General features: G+C 37.0%; 11 protein-coding genes across 11 annotated transcripts; 5 read left to right on the top strand and 6 right to left on the bottom strand.

The window, feature by feature from the left end:
• Window positions 1-250: 250 nt before the first annotated feature.
• On the top strand, window positions 251-1,288 carry AC631_01694 (uncharacterized protein; the record flags this gene model as incomplete). The annotated part of the gene is made up of 1 exon (XM_015610524.1): window positions 251-1,288. One exon carries the CDS (start codon window positions 251-253, stop codon window positions 1,286-1,288), a length of 1,038 nt encoding a protein of 345 aa, XP_015468621.1.
• Window positions 1,289-2,061: 773 nt separating this feature from the next.
• Window positions 2,062-3,342, bottom strand: AC631_01693 (glycosyltransferase family 15 protein; the record flags this gene model as incomplete). Its single annotated transcript, XM_015610523.1, has 1 exon — window positions 2,062-3,342. One exon carries the CDS (start codon window positions 3,340-3,342, stop codon window positions 2,062-2,064), a length of 1,281 nt encoding a protein of 426 aa, XP_015468620.1.
• A 413-nt stretch (window positions 3,343-3,755) lies between these two features.
• AC631_01692 (glycosyltransferase family 15 protein) lies at window positions 3,756-4,925 on the bottom strand (the record flags this gene model as incomplete). The annotated part of the gene is made up of 1 exon (XM_015610522.1): window positions 3,756-4,925. The coding sequence occupies one exon, from the start codon at window positions 4,923-4,925 to the stop codon at window positions 3,756-3,758; it is 1,170 nt and encodes a 389-aa protein (XP_015468619.1).
• Window positions 4,926-6,093: 1,168 nt separating this feature from the next.
• Window positions 6,094-8,166, bottom strand: AC631_01691 (uncharacterized protein; the record flags this gene model as incomplete). The annotated part of the gene is made up of 1 exon (XM_015610521.1): window positions 6,094-8,166. One exon carries the CDS (start codon window positions 8,164-8,166, stop codon window positions 6,094-6,096), a length of 2,073 nt encoding a protein of 690 aa, XP_015468618.1.
• Window positions 8,167-9,205: 1,039 nt separating this feature from the next.
• NPL4 (Npl4p) lies at window positions 9,206-10,906 on the top strand (the record flags this gene model as incomplete). The annotated part of the gene is made up of 1 exon (XM_015610520.1): window positions 9,206-10,906. One exon carries the CDS (start codon window positions 9,206-9,208, stop codon window positions 10,904-10,906), a length of 1,701 nt encoding a protein of 566 aa, XP_015468617.1.
• A 313-nt stretch (window positions 10,907-11,219) lies between these two features.
• MSI3 (adenyl-nucleotide exchange factor) lies at window positions 11,220-13,307 on the top strand (the record flags this gene model as incomplete). The annotated part of the gene is made up of 1 exon (XM_015610519.1): window positions 11,220-13,307. One exon carries the CDS (start codon window positions 11,220-11,222, stop codon window positions 13,305-13,307), a length of 2,088 nt encoding a protein of 695 aa, XP_015468616.1.
• A 501-nt stretch (window positions 13,308-13,808) lies between these two features.
• AC631_01688 (serine/threonine protein kinase) lies at window positions 13,809-15,881 on the top strand (the record flags this gene model as incomplete). Its single annotated transcript, XM_015610518.1, has 1 exon — window positions 13,809-15,881. The coding sequence occupies one exon, from the start codon at window positions 13,809-13,811 to the stop codon at window positions 15,879-15,881; it is 2,073 nt and encodes a 690-aa protein (XP_015468615.1).
• A 218-nt stretch (window positions 15,882-16,099) lies between these two features.
• ELP3 (Elongator subunit) lies at window positions 16,100-17,776 on the bottom strand (the record flags this gene model as incomplete). The annotated part of the gene is made up of 1 exon (XM_015610517.1): window positions 16,100-17,776. One exon carries the CDS (start codon window positions 17,774-17,776, stop codon window positions 16,100-16,102), a length of 1,677 nt encoding a protein of 558 aa, XP_015468614.1.
• Window positions 17,777-18,003: 227 nt separating this feature from the next.
• Window positions 18,004-18,885, top strand: AC631_01686 (uncharacterized protein; the record flags this gene model as incomplete). Its single annotated transcript, XM_015610516.1, has 1 exon — window positions 18,004-18,885. One exon carries the CDS (start codon window positions 18,004-18,006, stop codon window positions 18,883-18,885), a length of 882 nt encoding a protein of 293 aa, XP_015468613.1.
• A 298-nt stretch (window positions 18,886-19,183) lies between these two features.
• Window positions 19,184-20,353, bottom strand: AC631_01685 (uncharacterized protein; the record flags this gene model as incomplete). The annotated part of the gene is made up of 1 exon (XM_015610515.1): window positions 19,184-20,353. The coding sequence occupies one exon, from the start codon at window positions 20,351-20,353 to the stop codon at window positions 19,184-19,186; it is 1,170 nt and encodes a 389-aa protein (XP_015468612.1).
• A 571-nt stretch (window positions 20,354-20,924) lies between these two features.
• NOG1 (putative GTPase) lies at window positions 20,925-22,850 on the bottom strand (the record flags this gene model as incomplete). The annotated part of the gene is made up of 1 exon (XM_015610514.1): window positions 20,925-22,850. The coding sequence occupies one exon, from the start codon at window positions 22,848-22,850 to the stop codon at window positions 20,925-20,927; it is 1,926 nt and encodes a 641-aa protein (XP_015468611.1).
• Between the last annotated feature and the right edge of the window lie 114 nt (window positions 22,851-22,964).

Genomic DNA, 22,964 nt, shown 5'->3' with positions numbered 1-22,964 from the left:
GAAACCTCATTATTAGATAACGCACCTATTCTAACTATGCTATGGAACCTCCTAATTAAGAAAGGAGGAGCGCGCAATTTCACACGCGGTCCCTCTTCCTTATTTGAGAAGTTATATACGCGATGAATATTTGCAGCTAAGATAGAAGAGAGTTAACTCTAATGGTCCAAACATATATAAAGAGAGAAATATCCTTGAGTTATGAAGTCTGAAAGTTAATACTAATTATAAATACAAATATCCAAACATAATGTATCAGCCAGTTTATTCTAAAACTTCAGGTCAAGTTGACCGTACAAAAAAAGATGGTACAGAAAAGGTCTTTTTGAGAACTCCAAAAGATGATAGAGTTTTGAAGGTTTCTAAAGATGACCTAGTTATTTCAGAGCCTGTGACAGCTGAAAAAATCAGCGAGAAATTAGAATGCTATGGTGGGTGTATTGTCAGAAATTACTTACCGGTCGAAGATTGTGACCAAATTTTAACTGATTTAAGGCCACACTTAGACGCAGACGTTGCTTGGGAAGGTGATTTCTTCCCAAGAGAAACTAGGAGATCATGCGGTACAGCTGTTAAGTCCAAGACTGCAGCCGAAAAGGTTTTAGCACATCCTTTAAATTTGGCCGTTTCAAATAGGTTTCTCGCCCAAGAGAACCATTTCATCAATGGTGATAAGCTAGCAACAGGCTATTCACCTGCGCAACATAATTCAATGATTACTTTTGATGTCGGTCCTGGTGCAAAAGACCAAGTTTTGCATAGGGATGACATGCTCCATCACAACATTCGTCACAAGATGGACAAGTTTGAATATGGATATGAAACTGCTGTCGGGACTGTCTTGGGTCTTACCAAAACTACTAAGGCGAATGGGGCAACTAGATTTGTCCCGGGTTCTCATCTATGGGATCACTTGCGTAAACCTACAGAAGAAGAATGTGTCTACGCTGAATTAGAAAAGGGTGACTGTTTCTTTATGCTTGCTTCTTGTTTTCATGGAGGGAGTGCCAATACGACTAAGAATGAGCACCGTATACTCACCATTCTTTTCATGACAAAGGGAATATGCAGACAAGAAGAGAATATCTTCTTAGGCACACCACTTAATTACTTCAAGTCTCTATCCATAGAAGCTTTGAAAGCATTAGGTTTGACAACTAGCGAGCCATTTTGTGGGTTCTATGAATTGAAAGACCCTTTGAGCTTTTTGAAAGAAGATTTTAAGTCTAATGATGCAAGCGGTGATGACTTATTTACAAACTCTTATCCTATTGTTATTGACACCTAGATATATGAGTTCCTTATACATAGGATATTACTTTGATACTCTCAAACGTAATTTATGTAAAAACTCTATATATTGTATCAATATATGTGTACTTTTTAGTTTCTATTATAGATTTACATCACAGATTTTTAACCAAACTAGTTCCTATTGACTAACGGAGGTTATTCAATTTGGATGGATTAGCTATTATGCAATAAGTATTAGTATATATGCCCCTCCCCTCATTGGGGGTCTAATTTATAAGCATCGTTATTTATTAATTCCCTCTTGCTTTATATATTTGAGTCAGACTTCTACATCAACAAATTATGGCGACGAGACAAGGATATAAGAAACGACAACCAACTTATTGGTATAAAGGATAAAGTTCGAATATAGGTAACAAAACGTCTGTGGAATAAGCACTCAGAATAGTTCATCACTGAATCATTTCCAAACATACTTCTACTTATGATTTACACTCTTAATTCAGCTAAATCTCAAGATAAGAACATCAAAGTGTATATCCATCATTCTCTCAAACTTTTCAAATTTATCTCATCGTCAATTAGAGACTAATAATAGGATTCAATAAAACGTTTATATGTGCTAATATATTTAAGCAGAGGAGGAACAATAATGCGTAATACAAATCAAATAGAAAAAAAAGTCAATAAAGTTCAAACGCAATAAAAGGATGTACATTCATATACACGTACGGCATACATAAATAAATGATAAAGTACGTAGGCGTAGCAATGCATAGGGTACAGGGAAAGTAGAAGTAAATTCGACTAGGTGAAATTTTCCCATCCCTTAGGTCTTGGGAGGTTGTTGACAGTGTAGAATTTGGTTGTACAGGAGTAACCCTTCCAGGTGAAATCCTCATCTGGGTTACACACACATTTATTCTTCAATCTGGTTTCTTTAGAGACTGGACAGTTGTGGAAAGGAACATGGTAATATCCAACATCGTCGAAAAAGTGAATTTGGTCCTTCTGTAAGAATAAGGCAGCAGCAATCGAGTGAACTGGCGCGTCACCCCATCTTTCGTAGAAGAAACCTCCATTCTTATCTAAAGTTTCGAAGTATGCCTTATATGCTTCGGATCTCCATAACTTCAAGCTAGCAATTTCGAAATTGGACCAGAAATGGCACCCGTTGTAAGTTTCACCGTTGTCGGTGGAAATCCATTCCATCATATTGTTCTTGGCGATGTGTTGTGGGTTTTCCTTGATGAATTTTTTAGTAACATCCCACAATGTTGGGATAGTTTCCTTATATTCAGGCAATGAAATGGTAAAACCGTAGGCCTTGTTGTTGTCACTCATCCACTTAAACACATCGTAGTCGATGTCACAGTAAATCTTGATGTCTGGTTCGACTCTCCAGTAGTAATCGTAATCCATCATCAATTCGTGTCTCCAGAAAAATCCAGATTCGTAACGACACATATGTCTGTAGGACTTCGAATCACCGTAGATGATTCCCTTCTCTTTCATTTGTTCTCTGGTCAATGCAGCCTTTTCTTGATCGATCCATGGTGGGAAAGACCATTGTTCTTCTGGAATCAAACCATACTTAGTGGTTCCTGAAACAACGGCACTGGTGACCTCTTTAAATTCATCCGAAAAAGGTTTATCGTTCAAGAAAACCCAATCATAGTTGAATTTGTGGTTGAAACGATCTTCAACTTGTCTGATAGACCCAAGCAACGAGTTCAAATCAGAATTTCTAGCAAGAGATACAAACGTAGCCTTGACCTTGTCCTTCTTGTTAGCTCCTGCTTCAGCCTTTGGCTTGGCTGCTGCTGGCACATTTTGGTTGGAAATCTGCAATTCTGCTTGCACATTTCCACCATTACCAGCAGCACTATCACCACTAACACTACCAGCATTTTGTTCACCACCACTAGCAATACTTCCGTCGCTAGCTGGTTTAGCTTGCAAGTTTGTACCTGGGTTAACGTCAGCATTATAGTATGAGCCTCTCGAAAGGATGAACCCACATCCAATCAATATAAGAGCAAATACTGCAAACCTAATAATACGGGCATTTGACCTAGAAGACCCCATATTCAATAATCCAATATTTTTCAAACTAAAAACGATTGAATATGATCTAATAAATTCCAAAAGAAATTGAACAAATTCTATTTAATATCACCGAAGTTTTATTTATTAAACCCTTTGAAGCGCGTTTACAGGTTGTACGTGTTCACAACTTTTTTTTACACCAAGAGATTTTTCGTAATCAAGGCAGTTCTGAAAAGTTTCTAAGCGAATAACTACAGACAGGAATTACAGACATTAATTGCCGAACAATACAAGATACTGGAAATTTGGAGGGTGATGAATTAAATAATTGTTTATTATGTATAAATATGGTCATGAGCTACAAGGCTGAATGCAGAAGAGAAAATCATTGTACGGTAATCATCGCCGATCAATTGCAGATCAAAATGAGATTCGTTTGAACAAAAGTCAATCTAGGTATAGTGTATCCATTCCTTTGGTTTTTCTTTCTTCATTACATCGTAATACTTGGTACCACACGAGTAGCCTCTGAAGGTGAAATCAGATTCGGGATCACAGTGGCACTTGTGATCGTATCTGAATTGGGCATTAAGAGGACACTGGGTGTAGACTCCGTGGTTGTAGCCTACGTCTTCGAAATAGTGGACCTGGTTCTTTGAAAGGAAAAGTGCCGCAGCAATTGAGTGGATGGGGGCATCGCCCCATCTCTCATAGAAAAAGCCTCCAGTTTTGTCTAAGTATTCAAAAAAGTCTCTGTAAGCCTGTGAACGCCAGAATTTCAATGATGCCACCTCAAAATTGGACCAGAAGTGACACAAGTTATACGTTTCACCCTTGTTGTCGGAAATGAAATCCATAAGATTGTCCTCAGCCAAGTATTGAGGATTTTTCTTTATAAAGTCCTTGACATGGCCCCACAACGATGGAATGGTCTTTTCGAACTCATAGATCGAAATTGTGAATCCATATACCTTGTTATTGTCCTCCATATACTTAAAAAGATCGTAATCCAAATCGCAATGGATCTGGATACCTGGCTCGACTCTCCAATACCAATCGTATTCGTCTAGCAATGGATTTTGCCAGAAAAACCCAGACTCAAAACGACACATGTGTCTGTAGGACTCAGAGTCTCCGTAGATAATACGGGCAGCTTTCATGGCTGCTCTCGATTCGGCAGCTTTCTTCATATCGATCCAGTCAGGATATGACCAATGTTCTGTAGGAATTAACCCATATTTGGTCTTTCCCGAAACAATTGATGTGGTCAAATTCTTGAATTCGTCGGTGAATGGTTCATCATTCAAGAACACCCAATCGTAGTTGAATTTGCGATTGAATCGATCCTCTACTCTCCTCACAGATTTGATCAAATCATACAATTCCGAGTTTCTAGCCAACGTCACAAAAGTTGCTTTCACTCGTTTGTCAGGAGATGCATCACTGGAATCCTTAGCCTCCGTATCCTGACCTTGGACTACGACCGAGTGGACCACCTCGTGATCCGTAGCTTCATCAGTTTCTGCCTCTTCGATCTGGATTCTCCCCTGTTCCTGTTCCTTATCGTTATTCTTTATCGGTTGCCTGGACATATCTACCGCAATACTGCTATCACCGCCCATATCGCTAGCTTTGAAATCCCTTACAATCTCATTAGTAACCTTATCTATATAAACAACCTGAGGCCTTAAAAACACTGAAAGTGAATACAAAACCAACGCTGCTATAGCAATGGCTGCTACCCGAATAACAGGAGTTCTTATCATGCCCGCAAATCGTCACTAAATAAAGAAAAGAATAATAGAAATTCTGAAGAAATCGTTTTTCGAAATACCGCACTTTTTATATACACCTTGTGTGTTCCTGATTTGTTTCAGCCATTTTATTTAAGCTTTCTTACAACGCTTAGTTATAGTCTCGTTAATATCTAGAAGTCTAAATCAATCGGTCATTCACTTTTGATCTATTTTTCAATAAGCTACAAATTAAATACTTCTTACAAACTATATACTTTAACTGTAGCTATTAATAGTAAAGATCAAGAGAAGTGCGACCTGCGTTCTGACCTATATCTGATTTACATCCCGAAATGATCATCTTTATTTTTTTACGTATCCAAGCTACATATTTCTCGTAATTTTACACATAATTCTAGTTTCCATAATGAATTGATTCTTGTTTTTTTAAAATGTGGGACTTTAAAAAATACATATACATTAATTCATAGTAGTACGTATAATAAGAAATATTCTATTGCATCATCTGTCATATATGATTGCGGATATTTTTTTCTATTGTTCGGACCGTGGTCGTGGTGCTTAAGATTTCTTTGATTTTTTTTTTTCAAATATTAGTATGAGAGTAGTCAGTTATGTATATGCTAGGGAAACAAAACCTCGACATTTCATTAATGAAGTAAAAGTATGCGAAAATGCAATAGGATTTAATAAACTGGAAAATTCGAAGACTTATCAGAAGATGTATGGAAATTTTGATGCTTAAATAAGGCGACAAAAATTATGTTGCAGCTATTCAGGCACGCTGTTAACCTTCTAGTACTCCATATAAAAAATACTTGCCTTCGTCACAACATGTCTGTTAATACTATTTAAGAATCACATATTGAAATTTGGAAATTAATGCCACTCATGGAAGTGTAGTTTAGAAGGAAAAATGCTGCGAAAGAAAGAATAGCAAAAATAGAAGCTCACAATCCCGAGTGAGGATTGTCTCAAGTAAATGCTCTCATGATGAGTACGGGAAAAAATACTAGGAGTTATTGTGCATGCATTAGTCTTTATATAGTTTGCGGAGAGTGTGAAGATCCTCCTTGGATACTTTTTTCTCGAATGTAGTGTTAACAGCCACAAGGTCGTGGTACTTGATTTTGATTTTGGACAGCCTAGATGTAGAAAGGTTCTTCATGATATGGTAAATGTCGTTACATGACTGGGATTCAAGTAAACAATCCTCGAATATCTTGAACAAGGAGAGTGAGATGGTGATGAGGGCAGTTTCAACGTTGGACACCAAGAAATTGTCGAATAGTTTGAACCAGATTTCCAATGGTAACCCATCCGTGAACAACAGGAGCCACCAATTCAAGGTGATATATTCGATTTGGAGATTCAATGTGGAGAAATGGCCATTCAACTTTGGCAAAAGACGAGGGAAATAGTGGATGTGCATGATTTTTTGGTCCACACGAATAACGGGAAGCGAATGTATACTGAAGAAGTTATATCCGTTGTATTTAGGTAATATGTCCTCCACAAAAGCCGTAAATATCCAGAAAATGTCTTCTTCTGACAATTTACTATCTCCAAGCAAGAGGTTTCCAACAATCTTATTCATACCCTGGCTGTATCCAATATCGGAATTGTAGAACACGAATGCGTAGAGAACATTTTGCAACTTATAAAAGTTTGGGCCTGGCTGGCTGTTTACTAAATCGTTGAAATAGATATTTGACGGTAAAGTCCTATGCAAATCAAGATCAATCTGGTGGATGTTAGATTTTTCTACTTCATTTGTTGTGGTTTTGGCTCCCTTGATGAGGTTTTGCATCTCCCCTGGTACCCGAAGATTCTTAGCACCAGATAATTCGAGCCAGAGATCATGTCTATATTTTAGTGGAATACCATTCTCACTTACTAATTTGCGGAGTGTCTTAATGCTTCCTACTTCATGAGGAGCGTTGGAATTTGATCCAAATTTCGATTGTGATTTGTCAAGCTTAATGAGATTTAATCCCTGTGCACCAAAGATTTCATACTCCGAGAGAGCTGAATGGTAATTAATGTCCTGTGGTTGTACATTATTGTTTGTATATTTGTGATAATCCTTAATCAGATCCTTTATAAATTGGTCCCATTTAAATTCAAATTGCCTGTTCTTTGCATCATGCAACTGTCCGATTTTTTTTAATTTATCTATACTTGGGATGATCAGTCTAACATTGGTCGTCCCGTTGACGTCTAAGGAATTTGTTTCAGTTATGCTAAGCTTTGGTTTATCATTCACAATTACATCATCTACTAACTCTTCTTGTTTCTTGTTCATAGGAATTTCCAATTCATTTTTATCGGAAAATTCAGTCATGTCATTGAAAAAGCCATATTTATCAATACCGGCATTAGCAGAAAATTCTGGAGTATTTACTGGAGTAGATTTATTTATTGTATCCAATTCTACAGGTATTTTTGTATCAGACGTATTTTCAGTAGCTGGAAGAGATGACAGGGATGATCCCAAATAAGAATAGCTGAATTTGGAATCTCTCGTCTTAACAGTCTCTTTATCCAACCCTAAGCTTGAAAAGGAGCTCCTCTTGTACGGCTCCTTGAACCAATCACTTATCCATCCACCTGCTCTGGATGGTCTCCTAGAAAAAGGTTCACTTTTAGTTACACTCTCTTCTTCAAGTATTTCACTATGACAGGTATTGGGTGGTGCCTCATTCTTCAAATCTTCATTTATTGCATGCTCAATAAGACCCAGTAGTACGTTATCAACACTTTCATCCACCTTAAGTGAATTTAATTTCTGATCTATTTCTAAACTACTCAAATTTCCATATTCATTACACATCTTTAGCAATTCCTGTTCTCGTTGAAATTTTTCCTTTCGGAGTAATATTAATTCCAGCTCCTTCAATGCTAAGTCATATGATAGTTGTCTAATTAAAGACACGGGCTGGCCATTAAACTTCAAATTGATCAATTTATTAATCTGGTCATTATTTAGCTGGTGTAGGTTTCCACCAAGCGAGTTTGTTACCGGTGTCGGTAGTTTATTGGAGCCGAATAGATCAGAATTCGTTGCATTACCAGAACTCTCTTCTGGGAATAGCAGTTCTTTCATATTAGCATATTGTATGTCTCCCAAAGTACTTCTTAGAAACAAATTCTGAATCTGACGTACGTAGATACACGATAAGATTGTTTTTTTCTTCTGTCAACGCGGGTCTGAGTTGAACCTGCGACCTTATCCAAAAATTCCCCTTTACAATTTTAGTTCAAATTTACTTTTATCTACCGACTATAGCTCATTATCGCCTCTAGTTATATCCTAATTGTAATAGAGGGTATTTTCTACATCATTTTACAAAAAAAAATGGTTAAATCTCTTTGTAAAGCGTGTCATCTTTATGCAAGGACAATGCTAATCTTCTCTGTATTGTTAAAATTGACAAATGTACTATCCAGAAGGATAGTACGAACAAATAAGTTTTTTCGCGGTATTTATATTACAAATCTTTGTGGGTACCTTTAACTTACTCTGTTGTATTCATATCACAATAAAACTAACAATATGTTAAAAATCACATATAGATATAATGAGAAGTATTAACTCTTTATCTTGAAGTAGCGAAGTTCAGGCTTCAGAAATCTGGTGTCGTTTATGTATATATCCCTAGTATAAAATCATTACAGCATTTGGTTTACATCAAGAGCATCTGAGACGAATCCAAATACGTACTCAGTAAGAACGACAGTTTGAGATGCAAAAATGTCATTCTAGGGTATCTTCCTAGCCAAATTGTCTACACATAGGTACTATCAATAGTAAATGTGTACTTGAAAGTTCACTATCTTAAATATGATCGGTGCACGTACTTCACTAAACTATGTTCCTCTGTAAGCCAAAGATCACTATACAAATATATTCAGTCAAAGTGTCTAACAGATCAATTGTGTAAGTTACTCTTAGATATACGAACAATTTTGATATCATAAGGGAACTTCTACTTAATCTCGTTTTTTTCAGTATATTTAACAAGCATACGTATAATTGTATCAGTGGCAATTTTATAAAATGGTGAGTAAATTCGTCTTGAAGAATACATTTCAAAGGATTGTACTAACATTCGAAGATTATTCGATTCAGAACCAAAGATGGTATGTTCAGAATTAATGCCGATGAGACAAGTGATTTTTTGTTGGTATTGGAAGAGTTAGTTAGTAAAGTTAAAACAAATGATATACAGTCGATCTACATTAGTGATAAACCCAATTCAAAGGGAGAGCAGGCAAATAGCTTATGTGGTAGAAGTGTTAATGAATTGGGATTCAAGAATGGTGATTTGCTATTTGTAACTTATGAAACTACTGCTGAACCCCCAAAATCTGAGTCTTCGGTTCCCTTGAGCACTGCTAAAACAGTCAATGGCGCAAATGTTTCAATTAACATGAATGACATTTCAATTCCGATAAATCAGGGACCTGGACCTCTTAAAGTGGATCAGTTGCCGGTAGATGATTTGCTTGATAAAGAGGATGGTATGATCAAGAGACCAAGATCAGATTTATGTCGCCATGGTGATAAAGGGATGTGTGAATATTGCTCTCCGTTGCCACCATGGGATAAGGAATATAGGAAAGAGAAGGGATTCAAGCACATGTCGTATCATGCACACCTAAACGAAATCAATGAACTGAAAAATAATAGAAATAATGCTACGTCATATATGGCACCTTTGGAAGAGCCAAATTATAATATTAACTTGAATTGTCCTAGTGGATCGCATGCTCCATATCCTAAGGGTATTTGTTCTAAATGTCAGCCCCCTGTAATTACCTTGCAACAGCAACAATTTCGTATGGTCGACCATGTTGAGTTTGCAGATTCATCCATCTTGAATAAATTTATTGATTCCTGGAGAACCACTGGTGTGCAGAGATTCGGTATCTTGTACGGAAGATATGAAAAGTTTGATAAAGTTCCGTTAGGCATTAAAGCAGTGGTGGAAGCCATATACGAACCGCCACAATCGGGCGAATTAGATGGCTTGACCTTGCTCCCTTGGGAGAACGAACAACAAGTGGATGAAATAGCTGCCTCTCTTGGCCTCTACAAGGTCGGAATGACTTTCACCGACTTAACCGACGCAGGTGCCAGAAACGGGGCCGTTTTATGTAAGAGGCACAAGAATAGCTATTTCTTGTCGTGTTTAGAAGTCATCATGGCGGCCAAATACCAAGTTGCAAATCCAAATATCACCAAACACTCCAACTCCGGTATATTCTCTTCTAAGTTTGTTACATGCGTTATATCGGGTGGCATGAACGGCGAGATTGAGCCAAGATCGTACCAAGTTTCTACAAGTGCCGAGGCCCTTATTAGGGCCGATATCATCACAGGGTCCACGCAGCCTTCAATGCTCTACATCAACGACAGCGAGGGTAAGAGATACGTCCCCGATGTATTTTACCTGAAGATCAACGAATACGGTCTCGAGGTTAAAACAAACGCCAAGCCCGCATTTCCGGTTGAGTTCCTCTTGGTGTCGCTTCTGGACTCTTTTCCGTTGGATCCTTCTCCAATGTTCCACGAAAAGTTCCCTATCGAGAACAGAGACTTCATGGGCGATCTTCAGGACTTAAAGTCTGCCTACAACTACTTAAGTGCAGATCAAGGTGATGGTTCTCAACTCTTTGATTTCCATTTCCTCACCTACATTGCAAAAACTGGAATATTGTCCCACGATGAATTAAAATTGGTATTGTCTTACGTCAGACATAAAGAACAAACCACCTATTTACAATTGGTCGAGAGTCCTGGTTGGATGACATTCATAACTATCTTAGAGCAGAGTGTATAAAGTGCACACTTAAATGTTTGTTGGTGCACATTCCCTATTACATGCCGTATTGCTTTCCACCAGGGAATCATTCTTTTGTCTTGAACCTTGGCACACCGAACAAGGTGGAAGTCGAACTCTGGTATCTTCTCGAAGATTCGAATTCGATGCGCGTTACCCGCACGACCTTCAGCGATTTTTTTTTTTTGGCCGAAAATTTCGTATAAGAAAAATTTGATTGCCTTTAATAAAGGATTAATCTATAGTAAAGAATAAGTTTATTGAGACTTTATTATTAAATAGAATAAATTATATAATAATATTATATTGAAAGATGTCTACTCCATTTGGTGTTGATTTAGGTAACGAAAATACCGTTATCGCCTGTGCTAGAAATAGAGGTATTGACATTATAGTCAATGAGGTTTCCAACCGTACTACTCCATCCTTAATTGGATTTGGTATGAAAAGCAGATTTATTGGTGAATCAGGTAAGAACCAACAAGCCTCCAACTTAAAGAACACCGTTGACAACTTGAAGAGAATTCTCGGTTTGAACTACAATGATCCAGATTTTGAGATCGAAAAGAAATATTTCAGCTGTCCATTAGTCGAGAACAAAGAAGGTGGAATTTCAGCCAAGATCAGATTTTTAGGTGAACAACAAGAATTCACTTCCACCCAATTGGCTGCTATGTACATCAACAAGATCAAGGATATCACTTACAAGGAAACTAAGGGTAACATTGTTGACATCTGTCTTTCCGTTCCTGTCTGGTACACCGAAAAGCAACGTCGTGCTGCTTCTGATGCTTGTAGAATTGCAGGTTTGAACCCAGTTAGAATTGTTAACGAAACCACTGCCGCTGCTGTTGGTTACGGTGTTTTCAAGGCTAACGATTTACCAGAAGACGAACCAAAGAAGGTTGCCTTCGTTGATATTGGTCACTCATCCCTCCAAGTCGCTATCGCTGCTGTTAAGAAGGGTGAATTAAAGATCTTAGGTTCTGGTTACGACAAGCACTTTGGTGGTAGAGACTTTGACCACGCTATTGCTAACCACTTTGCCGATGAATTCAAGGGTAAATACAAGATCGATGTCAGAGAAAATCCAAAGGCTTATTACAGAGTTTTAACCGCTTCTGAAAAATTGAAGAAGGTTTTGTCTGCTAACACTCAAGCTCCTTTCAACATTGAATCTGTTATGAATGATGTTGATGTTTCATCTTCTTTGACCCGTGAGGAATTAGAAGAATTCGTCCAACCATTATTAGCTAGAGTTAATATTCCAATTGAAACCGCTTTGAAGGATGCTGGCTTAACCGCTGCTGATATCGACTCTATTGAAGTTGTTGGTGGTTGTACTAGAGTTCCATCTTTAAAGGCTAGATTAGCTGAAATCTTCGGTAAGCAATTATCATTCACCTTAAACCAAGATGAAGCTATTGTCAGAGGTAATGCATTCATCTGTGCTACCCACTCCCCAACTTTAAGAGTCAGACCATTCAAATTCGAAGACTTCAACCCTTACTCAGTTTCTTACTTCTGGGACAAGGAAGATGAAGATGAAGACAACTTGGAAGTTTTCCCAAGAGGTGGTCTTTTCCCATCTACTAAAATCATTACCTTATACAGAAAGGGTGATTTCGGTGTTGAAGCTAGATACACTAACAAGGAAGAATTACCAGCTGGTACCGAATCTCTTATTGCTAAGTGGCAATTAAAGGGTGTTGTCCCATCTGAAGGTGAAACTTCCATTGCTTGTAAATTGAAGTTGAGAAACGACCCATCTGGTTTCTACACTATCGAATCTGCTCACACTGTTGAAGAAAAATTAGTCAAGGAATTGATTGAAAAGGAACCAAAGGAAGGTGAAGAAGAAGATGAAGAAGCTGAACCAGAATACCGTGAAGTCAAGAAATTAGTTAAGAAGAACGACTTGGAAATCACTTGTATTTCCTCTGCCTTACCAGAAGAAGTCAGACAATCTTACTATGAAAAGGAACACTCCATGATCATGGAAGATAAATTGGTTGCTGACACTGAAGACAGAAAGAACGCCTTAGAAGAATACATCTATGAATTAAGAGGTAAATTGGACGAACAATACAAGGACTTCGCTAGTGACCAAGAAAAGGAAAAATTAACCGGCATGTTATTGAAGACCGAAGACTGGTTATACGAAGACGGTTACGATTCATCCAAGGCTAAATACATTGCTAAATACGAAGAGTTAGCTTCTATCGGTAACGTTATTAGAGGTCGTTACTTAGCTAAGGAAGAAGAAAAGAAACAAGCTATTAGACAAAAGCAAGAGCAAGCTCAAGCTTCGGCTATGGCTGAAAAGTTAGCTGCTGCTAGACAAGCATCTAAGGACACCGAAAAGAAGAATGAAGATGGTGACGTTGAAATGGATAATTAGATTTATTTATAATTTGGCAATGAATACTACAAAAATATAAATATAAAATATCAAGGCTATGAACAAACTCATTAATATATATATATACCTTTTATTATTAATTTTTACACTCTTCACCTTTCACTTTTAAGGAATAATTTAATATATCAATATTATTACAATGAAGATTTTGACTGTAAGCATAATAGACAATGACACAAAAAATATATCATCGGAAAATTTATTGAACCCACTCTCAAACAGTGCAATAAATACATTGAATTTATCAATAAAACATAAAGAAAAGAGCATTAAGACTCCCTTGTTAAGAAAGCTATAATAGGTGAAGCATAGCGATTCCCAGTTTCGATCATTTATTGTATCAATAACCTATAATTAATTTCATTTTCACTGTATTATAAACGCACCTATTTTTAACTGCAATATAAACAAACTCAACTAACAAATCCCAATCAAAAACCAGTATAATATTGTCATTTAATTTAAAATAGAACGAATTTAATGACTAACTATCCTGGTTCCCACAAATCCAATTTATCCATTGCTATTCAAAAGGCAGATTCTTCTACAAGTAATCAGAATAATAACAGTAATAACCATGACTTCAACAATGAAAACTTACAACCGGCTTCTTTGCTCCCTAACTTAATTCAGCCTAGTACTCCTACGAGTTCCACCACGTCTCCCGTTGTTAAATCGTTCAAGCCTGAATTATCGCCATTAAAAACCAGCTTTCTGGAGGCTGAGGAGAAAAAAAGTTTGGTACAAGAACATGTTGGAAATGACGAAGATAAACACGAGAGGGAAGATGATGAAGACGATGACGATGATGATGATGAATCTATTCATCCTGAGAATGAGGAAGACTTGAAAGATTACGTTCCAGGAGGTTACCATACTTGTTACATTGGAGAGAATTATAAAAATAATAAATACACATTAGTTCGTAAACTAGGATGGGGCCATTTTTCTACTGTGTGGCTTGCTAAAGATAATGATAAACATTGCCATGTTGCTATGAAAATTGTTAGAAGCGCAAAACACTACACTGAAACTGCCATAGATGAAATTAAATTATTAGATAAAATCACTACCTCAGATATCCACCATCCAGGCCATGAACATTCTATTCAGTTATTAGATACTTTCACACACAAAGGACCCAATGGGGTTCACGTTGTTATGGTATTTGAAGTTCTTGGTGAAAACTTATTGGGCTTAATTAGACGTTATAAGCATCGTGGAATACCAGTGGTTTTTGTCAAGCAAATAGCCAAGCAATTATTATCTTCCTTGGACTTCTTACACAGAAAATGCGGTGTTATTCACACTGACTTGAAGCCTGAGAATGTCCTTATTGAGATTGGTGATGTGGAACAAATTGTTAAAATGGTTGAACTTGAAACGAGTGAGGCAAAGAAACAAAAGAAGTTACAGAAATCAAAAGCCAAGTCTGATAGTGTAAATGCTACGCCTGATACATCATTTCAAGATACTTCTCAATCACAACAAACAACTGGTATAGCCTCCTCTTCAAAGCCATCAACTAATTCACCTTCTTTAGGAAGAAATGGTAGAAGATCAAGACGACAAACTTTGATTACAGGATCCCAGCCCTTGCCATCGCCTTTAAGCACGTTTAATAAATCATTCTCGAATGTTTATGCACTTTCTAGCTCTACTACCAATACTCCACTGAAGACATTTTTTGAAGGTGCTCAACCTACTTTGATTAATCAATCAGCATCATCTGAAGTTGCTATGGCATCCTCAAACACTAACATTCCTAATTACGAAAAGCAAGACACATTGAACAGTTCACTATCATCTATGTCAATATCAAATGCTGGCCGAACTAATACAACTACAGATCCACTACAGATCCCATCGGGCTTTGATTCAAGTATGCAGCAGAATGAGAGTAATGAAAACTCTTTCATCATCAATGAAGATGAACTTATTTCAGTAAAAATTGCAGATTTGGGCAATGCTTGTTGGACAAGTCATCATTTCACTGATGAAATTCAGACAAGACAATACCGCTCACCTGAGGTTTTATTAGGATATCACTGGGGTGCGCTGGCTGACTTATGGTCATTTGCTTGTTTGATTTTTGAATTGTTAACTGGTGATTACTTGTTTGATCCAAGAGATGGTAAGACATATACTAAAGATGACGATCACATCGCGCAAATAATCGAGCTTGTGGGACCATTCCCAAGAGCCATGTTAAAAGAAGGTTATTACACAAGAGATTTCTTTAATTCGAGAGGGGAACTTCATAGAATTCAAAAACTAAAGCCATGGGGTATAAAAGACGTACTTATGGAAAAATATAAGTTTTCAGTGGTTGATGCTGTTGAAATTGCTGACTTCTTGCTGCCAATGTTGACATTGCAACCTGAATTGAGAGCTGATGCTGGTGGAATGGTTAATCACTCCTGGTTAAGTGATGCACTTGGATTAGAAAATGTTGTCTTAGAAAGGCCCGTTGGTGGTTCTGGTGAGGATATTCCTGGCTGGTCAAAGGAAGTTCTGAACCTGAATATAGGAGGTAAATATTATCATCATTAGTCGTGACTAATCACCATAAGCAGTTGACATAATACTATTATTTACAATCATTCTTTCTTGCATATATAACGGCTATAATTAAGTTTTACTGAGTAGTTTCCTAGATCTGTATGTATAATAAACGAAGCTTAATAATGTACATTGAATAGTATGATAAAGTGTTGTGAAATAATGCTATATACCAATATAAACTATCGCAGGATGACACTACGCCTAGATTATTCATCTTCATTAAGCCATTTTGACATAAATGGACCATCTAAATGGTATCCCAATTTCGCATAATAATTTCTGACACCAACACCAGAAATAACACTTATCTTTTCAGATCCATGTTCCTCTCTTGCGATTCTAGCAGCTTCTTCCATCAATAATGTTCCGAATCCTTGATGTTGAAACTTTCTTGGATCTCTAGAGTGTAATGGAACAACCGAACCATAAACATGTAATTCCCTAACAATAGAAGTTTGTTGGCCTGTGAATTCTTTACGATAGGTGTATTTCTTCGATGCTTTACGTAACCTTAATAAACCAATTAAAATATCTTTCTTAGGATCTTCATAGGATAAGAAGGTTTCCCATCCACCATTAGCATAATAGTCTCTTCTGATCAATTCAACCTGATCAGGGGCAACCTTATGATGGACTTCTTGAATACCAACTTCTCTTGTACGTACATCCCTACATGTAGTACCAAAATCCTTCATTCTTGCCAATGCCAACTCTCTTAAGTTACCATTTTCCACACCTGAAGTAACTAATGGCATCGGAATATCTCTTTGGACACGATAAATACGAGTCCAAGGTGGAACTAATGCTAAAATACGTGCAACTAGATCGATTAAGGCGTTAGCGTTATACGATTTATATAACCCCTTTTTCCATAATTCGTATAAACCAGTACCTCTGATAACTAAGGTAGGATATAATTTTAACCCATCAGTTCTGAAATCTGGATTTTCAAAGTATTCTTTGAATTGCTCCAAGTCTCTCTCCATACCAACATTTGGAAGATCCGGCATCATATGACTGACAACTTTGTAACCAGCATCTTTGGCGACCGCAAATGTTTCACACACAGCCTTTACTGTGTGCCCTCTATTAGTATCTCTTGCAACGTCTTCATAAACCGATTGGACACCTACTTCAAGTCTGGTACATCCATATTTTAACATATCACTCAAATGAGTCTCAGTACAGTAATCCGGACGGGTTTCAATGGTTATACCCACACATTTGGTCTGGGATTGTTGGGAAAATTTAATTGCTTCATCAATATCACGACCATTAAAACCAGTTAAGGCATTATGTAATTGTGTAATAAAATTCTCTCTGTATTCAACTGGCAATGACATGAACGTACCACCCATAATAATATATTCAACCTTATCGATAGAGTGTCCTAATTGTCTTAATTGTTCAACTCTACCCCTAGCTTGTTCATATGGGTCGTACCTGGCTCTGATGGCTCTCATAGAGGTAGGTTCATACCCGGTATACGATTGCGTAGAGTATTCAAAGTCCGAATCAGGTCCCCCAGGACAGTACACACAGATGTTACCAGTATATGCAATATGAGGGCATCTATGAGGTTTACACATAACAGCAACAACTGCAATACCCGATGCAGTTCTAACTGGCTTTGCCTTTAGCTTAGGTATCAAATATTTTTTGTATTGATCCGGAATAGACGATATAATATCAGTCAATCTAGGCTGTTGTTTTAACTTATATTTCTTAGCATATCTTATAATTAATCCATTTAAGTTTATGTCTTTGGAATTCTTTAAAGATGCAACCAATTCTAACGAAATATCTCCACAACATTGAAGAAATCTTTCCTTTTCTGGTGCTAATTTTTGCTTTCCTGTTTTTTGTTTCTGAGCAGATGGCATAGTGCTAAACTATTTGTACTCGATAGAAGTCTATCTAACTATTTTTAAACTCTTAGAATGGAACCAACCATTACAATACTTATAGAGATCTCATCTCTAAATTTTTTGTACCGAATGTAATTGATTATGTAAGTCATGGATTTTTTAAAAAGTATTTTCAATATGGAGATTTTCATTTGACGATCTGATAGCACCAATATACAATCAATACGTTTGTATTCGTAGACATGATAGCATCTAGAGTAGCGAGATCATTGCCTGGTAATCCAAGAATATTTACCCCCTTCTTGGGGCTTCAATCTTCGATGATAAATAGAGCATATTCAACCCAAGTGGAAAAGAAGAAAAAGAAGACCCAACAGGCAGATATATCCCAAATTCCTATCAAAAGTATTGGTGTTATTGCAGATTTTTATATTCCTCCAAAATACTTGAAAAGTCCTGTTACGTCATGGCACAAGCTTTTGTTCAGAAGAATGGGGTTATTTGCTATTAATACCTACAGTATTGTGAAATTTAGAAGGGAAACTGGTTTAAAGCTCCACTTCAACCAGTGGAAAGACACGGCTGTGGAACAGCTTGTCAAAACGAATAAGATTTTTGCAGCATCTTGTTCCATTCCTAGTGCAAAGAGAGAAAACTACCTTAGAAGTCAATTGGAAGGTGTCACTGGTGGTGAAGTCACCAAGAGTTTAGTTAACAGAGCTAGTACATTCCCACCAAATTCGAAATTGGAATGGGAGCTCTTAAAGATTGAATCTAACCCAAAGATTGTATCTTTCAATGCGTTACCTGATGCGAATAACATCACTGCTTTGGTTCAGTTTGTTATTCAAGTTAAAACTAGGCAAAAATTTACCATTACCACAATTAACAGTAAAGAACCACAAGTGACAGAGAGCTCGGTTGAAAATTACTTGGCTTACACTATGAACCCTTTCACTAATGAGATGGCACTTGTCGGCTCATTATTCGAATCTGATCATATTAGAGGTGTGCAACCTGAGATCAACTTTACCAATTCTCAAGTCATGGCTAGCTTCCAAGTTAGCTGTGCTGATATCTTCAGAGCTGCTCCAAAAAAGCAAATCGAGGGTAAGAAGGATTAACCGTTGTATATAGCTTTATAAAAGTTGTCCATTTGAATGTATATATCTCGTAAACTATCAAGCATATACGTATTTAATATAAAGAATATGTTAATAAAAATTCAAAAACTTATAACGTAACATATGTGAAATCAATGACTTAACTAGTCATAGAAACCAGTCACATATATCCATGTATATTTAGCAAAAAACAAAAATGATCCAGAAGTAAAGAAGTTACTTTTTAAGCATTCCCAAAGTTTCAAGTACCCATTAAAATAAAATAGAACAAAATCTAATAAACGAAGATACAATTCATTCAATCCATCAAAAACACATCATCATGAGTAGAGATTTTCTCAGATTTGTCCTTCGAATCATCCTTCGACTCAGTTCTATCCTCCTTCTTCTCGTCTTCTTCATTCGTATTTGAGCTTAATGTAGAGCTTAGATTGGGCCTTACAAGTAAAGTACCAGACTGGGATCTAGAATCACGTCTCTGCATCTCTTGCGGCGTTAAAATTAAATCACTTAATGATCCTGGAACATAATCTTCGAAATAGCCACTATCGTTATACATTTCTTCGTCTTCGTCATCAATAACTGCAGAATCGTAGTTTTGTAAGCATGTTGGCGATGAAAATGACGAACGAGAAGCGAGTTTTATTGAGAAAGGATTTGTAGCCTTATCTGAAAATGGGGTATTAAGTGGAGATTGACTCACCCCTGTAGCTATGTTGGAAGAATTACTGTAGAACGGAGATGTAGTCTGGTTCGGTGGCGAAGTATTCGTTGAATATGATCTAAAGAACGCCGAAGATTGGTTACTAGATTTCACAGGAAGGTTGTTATAAGCACTAGTACTGCCATTAGTATACGAATTTGGTAACCCAGAAAGACTAGAGTTAAACGAAGAATTTCTAGTTAAGCTTTGGGTATACGACCCTGGTTGCGATGGGAACTTATGACCCACATTAAGAAACTGTGCAACATTGTTGCTTGGAGAAACCATACTGTTACTTTGAGGCCCAATATGCTCCAAAGATTCAGCATTTATATCTATCGGCTGCGAAGTGTAATGATTAAAACTCACATTATTCATATTGTTCGAAGAGCGACGAAGGTGACCGTTCCCATTAGCGACATTTGTATTGATAGGCTGAGACATCCGTAAGCTTTTGGAGTTTACTCTGGTTCCATCCGGTAAAAAGTGTGCTAAAGCACATTTGAGTCCAAACTTACAATTTCCCTTTTGGAAATACTTGCAAGGTAGTTTCTCAGCTGCTAAACTCCCATCAAAGTTATGTGAGAATGGACATGAACTTCCTGCCTGACAAATACCTTGTCTATAGAACTTGCACGGAACATGGCTCAAGTTCTTGTTGGTGTTGGACGAACTACCGTTCCCATTATTTGTTGGAACTGTGCCCGGTGGGCCTGTATTAGGTGGAAGCTGCGACGAAACAGTCGTAAAATCAAAAGTATTCATATCGTAGTTCCGATATTCAATATTATCTGTCCTCCTTAGAATTTTCTGGAAGTTCTGGGAATATCCACGAGTGTAAGGTGTCTAAATTTGGTGTTGTAATCGTATATCAATAATTAATACTCGGATAATTAATACTCAGATAATTAATTATGAGATTCAAGATAAGGTTTACGGATAAGATTGTATTTAATTTTAAAGTCCGTATGAATATATTCTTTACGTTTATAGTTAAATAGCAAAATCCCTAAGTAGCCTATAATATAAGATTAAAGTATGAGTCAATAGTGTTTGGGGTATCCTATTATGTTCTTATGTCCTTATCTAATCAATGAACGATTGATAAAAAGATAACCGGAAAACGGTCAATCACGAGACTTCATACCACAACCACCACCACAACCACCACCATAATTAGATTTTAGAATTATAATATGTATATTAATAGTAGATAGTAATCTAAATGATAATAACCTATTGCACAAATGTATAAAAAGTGAATTTATAAACTAACGAAGGACTGAACGAAAATGATTTCAATAAAAATGTGGAAATAAACCATAATAAAAAATGCTTAACGACGATCATTGGTACCAATACCACGCTTACCTGAGAAAAGATGCTTAGGCAACATAGCAGTAGAATGACGATCACCTTCACCTTGTCTTGCCATTCTGTTTCTTTCTCTTCTTTGGATCTTGGCCAATCTTTCGGCTTGGGATCTCAATGCACCATCATTCAAACCATCGTTAAGACGATCGGATTGCTTGACTGGGGCCTTTCTCTTACTGATCTTGGCATCAGAAATACCTTGGTTTCTCTTCAAGATATCAACACCCGAGACGTTCTTGCGGTCGTCGGAAGTCTTACCAAGACGGCTTCTCAAGGCAGTGGTGTCGTGACCAATAGAATACATATGTTCTTCCATTTCGCCAAAAGACTTCTTGATTTGGTCTCTAGGCATAATAGCGTGGTTTTTCAAGGCTTTTCTGCTTCTGGCATCCTTGATCATCTTCTTTTGCTTGTCTCTGATCCAATTAGCCTTTTCTTTGATTTCGTCGACTTCTTCATCTTCAATGTCCGAGTCTGAGTCGTAGAAACCTTCAGCTTCTAATTTCTCTTCTTCTTCTTCTAAGGCTTGCAATTTGGCAGCAATATCTGGGTCCAAGAAATCGTAAACATTCTTACCGTCTAAGACTTCTGGCATAATATCATTCTTCCATTCTTCGTCTTCCAATAAGTATTTATCTTTCAAGTTGATGTTAAATACACCAGCACCACCATTTTCGGCTTCAATGTCTCTGGCCAATTTTCTACGGTTTGGATCTTCTGCGTCATATTTCTTTAATTCCTTTACTGCGTCAGGAATGTGAGCAGATCTATCCAAATCGTCTCTAGCTTGAGGTCTAGCAACATGAATCTTATTCAAAACATTATTGACACGAGCAGTACCCTTCAACTTTTGTTCAATTCTAGCAGTCAATAATTTTTCACAAGCTTGATTACGAACTTGCATAACGTTATCTTCTTCGTGGCATGAGGCATGCATGATTTCCACACCTGGAACTGTAGAAAGAGATTTCAATAATTCTTGTTGTTCTTCTTCCAAATCTTCAACTCTAATGATATCAGTCTTGTTCATAACAACCATAACTGACTTGTTAGCAAATAATGGCTTGATGGAATGGAATAACTTGACTTGGGCTTCGATAGAGAAACCACACTGTTCGGATAAATCCATAAAGTATAAGACACATGATCTCAAATGAGCAATAGCATAAATAGATTGCATTTCAATATTATTCATATCTTCAGTTGGTCTATCCAAAATACCTGGGGTATCGATAGCTTGAAATCTCAAATACTTGTAATCAAAATGACCAACATATAAGGACTTGGTTGTGAAAGCGTAAGGCTGAACCTCAACATCGGCCTTGGTGATACACTTCAAGAACGATGATTTACCAACGTTAGGGTAACCACAGATCAATAAGGTTCTGGTATTAGGATCAATACTTGGTAAACGACCCAAGTGTTGTCTAACTTGTTCAAGATAGACAAATGGATCTTTCAACTTCTTGACAATAGTTGCCATTCTACCTAATGCAGCTCTCTTTAATTGCTTACATTGATATAAAGATTGACCGAATTTCAATAATCTAACATAATCTCTGGAAACTTGTTCAATCAAAGTTTTAGCTCTTGAAACTGCTGCTAACGAAACCTTATAATGATTCTTTTCATATAATGTATCCATAAGATCACGATGGAATGGATGAACGTCATTAATGTTTGGGAATCCACTTATAAGATCAGTGAATTTTTCAGCAAATCCATCTGCTGTGAATCTAACCTTTCTCATGTAAAATGCCCTAATACGAGTGATTTTAAATCCCGGTCTTATAACAGTTGGAGTCTTTCTTTGAGTTCTGTTAAGAACTATGTCCAACATATCATTGGCTGTTGGAACAGTTGGGATATCTTTCCAGGAGAGTTGCATCTTTATTGACTACTACTAGGGTAAGATATAATGAAAAAATTAATAAGAATGAACTTATAACTTTTTCTGAAGGAATGAAAAATTGATTAATCTAAATTATATGAAGAGCTCATC

This window comes from Debaryomyces fabryi (assembly GCF_001447935.2).
Source record: "Debaryomyces fabryi strain CBS 789 chromosome Unknown contig00025, whole genome shotgun sequence".
In the NCBI taxonomy this organism is placed as follows: domain Eukaryota; kingdom Fungi; phylum Ascomycota; class Pichiomycetes; order Serinales; family Debaryomycetaceae; genus Debaryomyces; species Debaryomyces fabryi.
The sequence above is the reverse complement of the archived record's forward strand: the minus strand, read 5'-3'. Positions and strand labels throughout refer to the sequence as shown.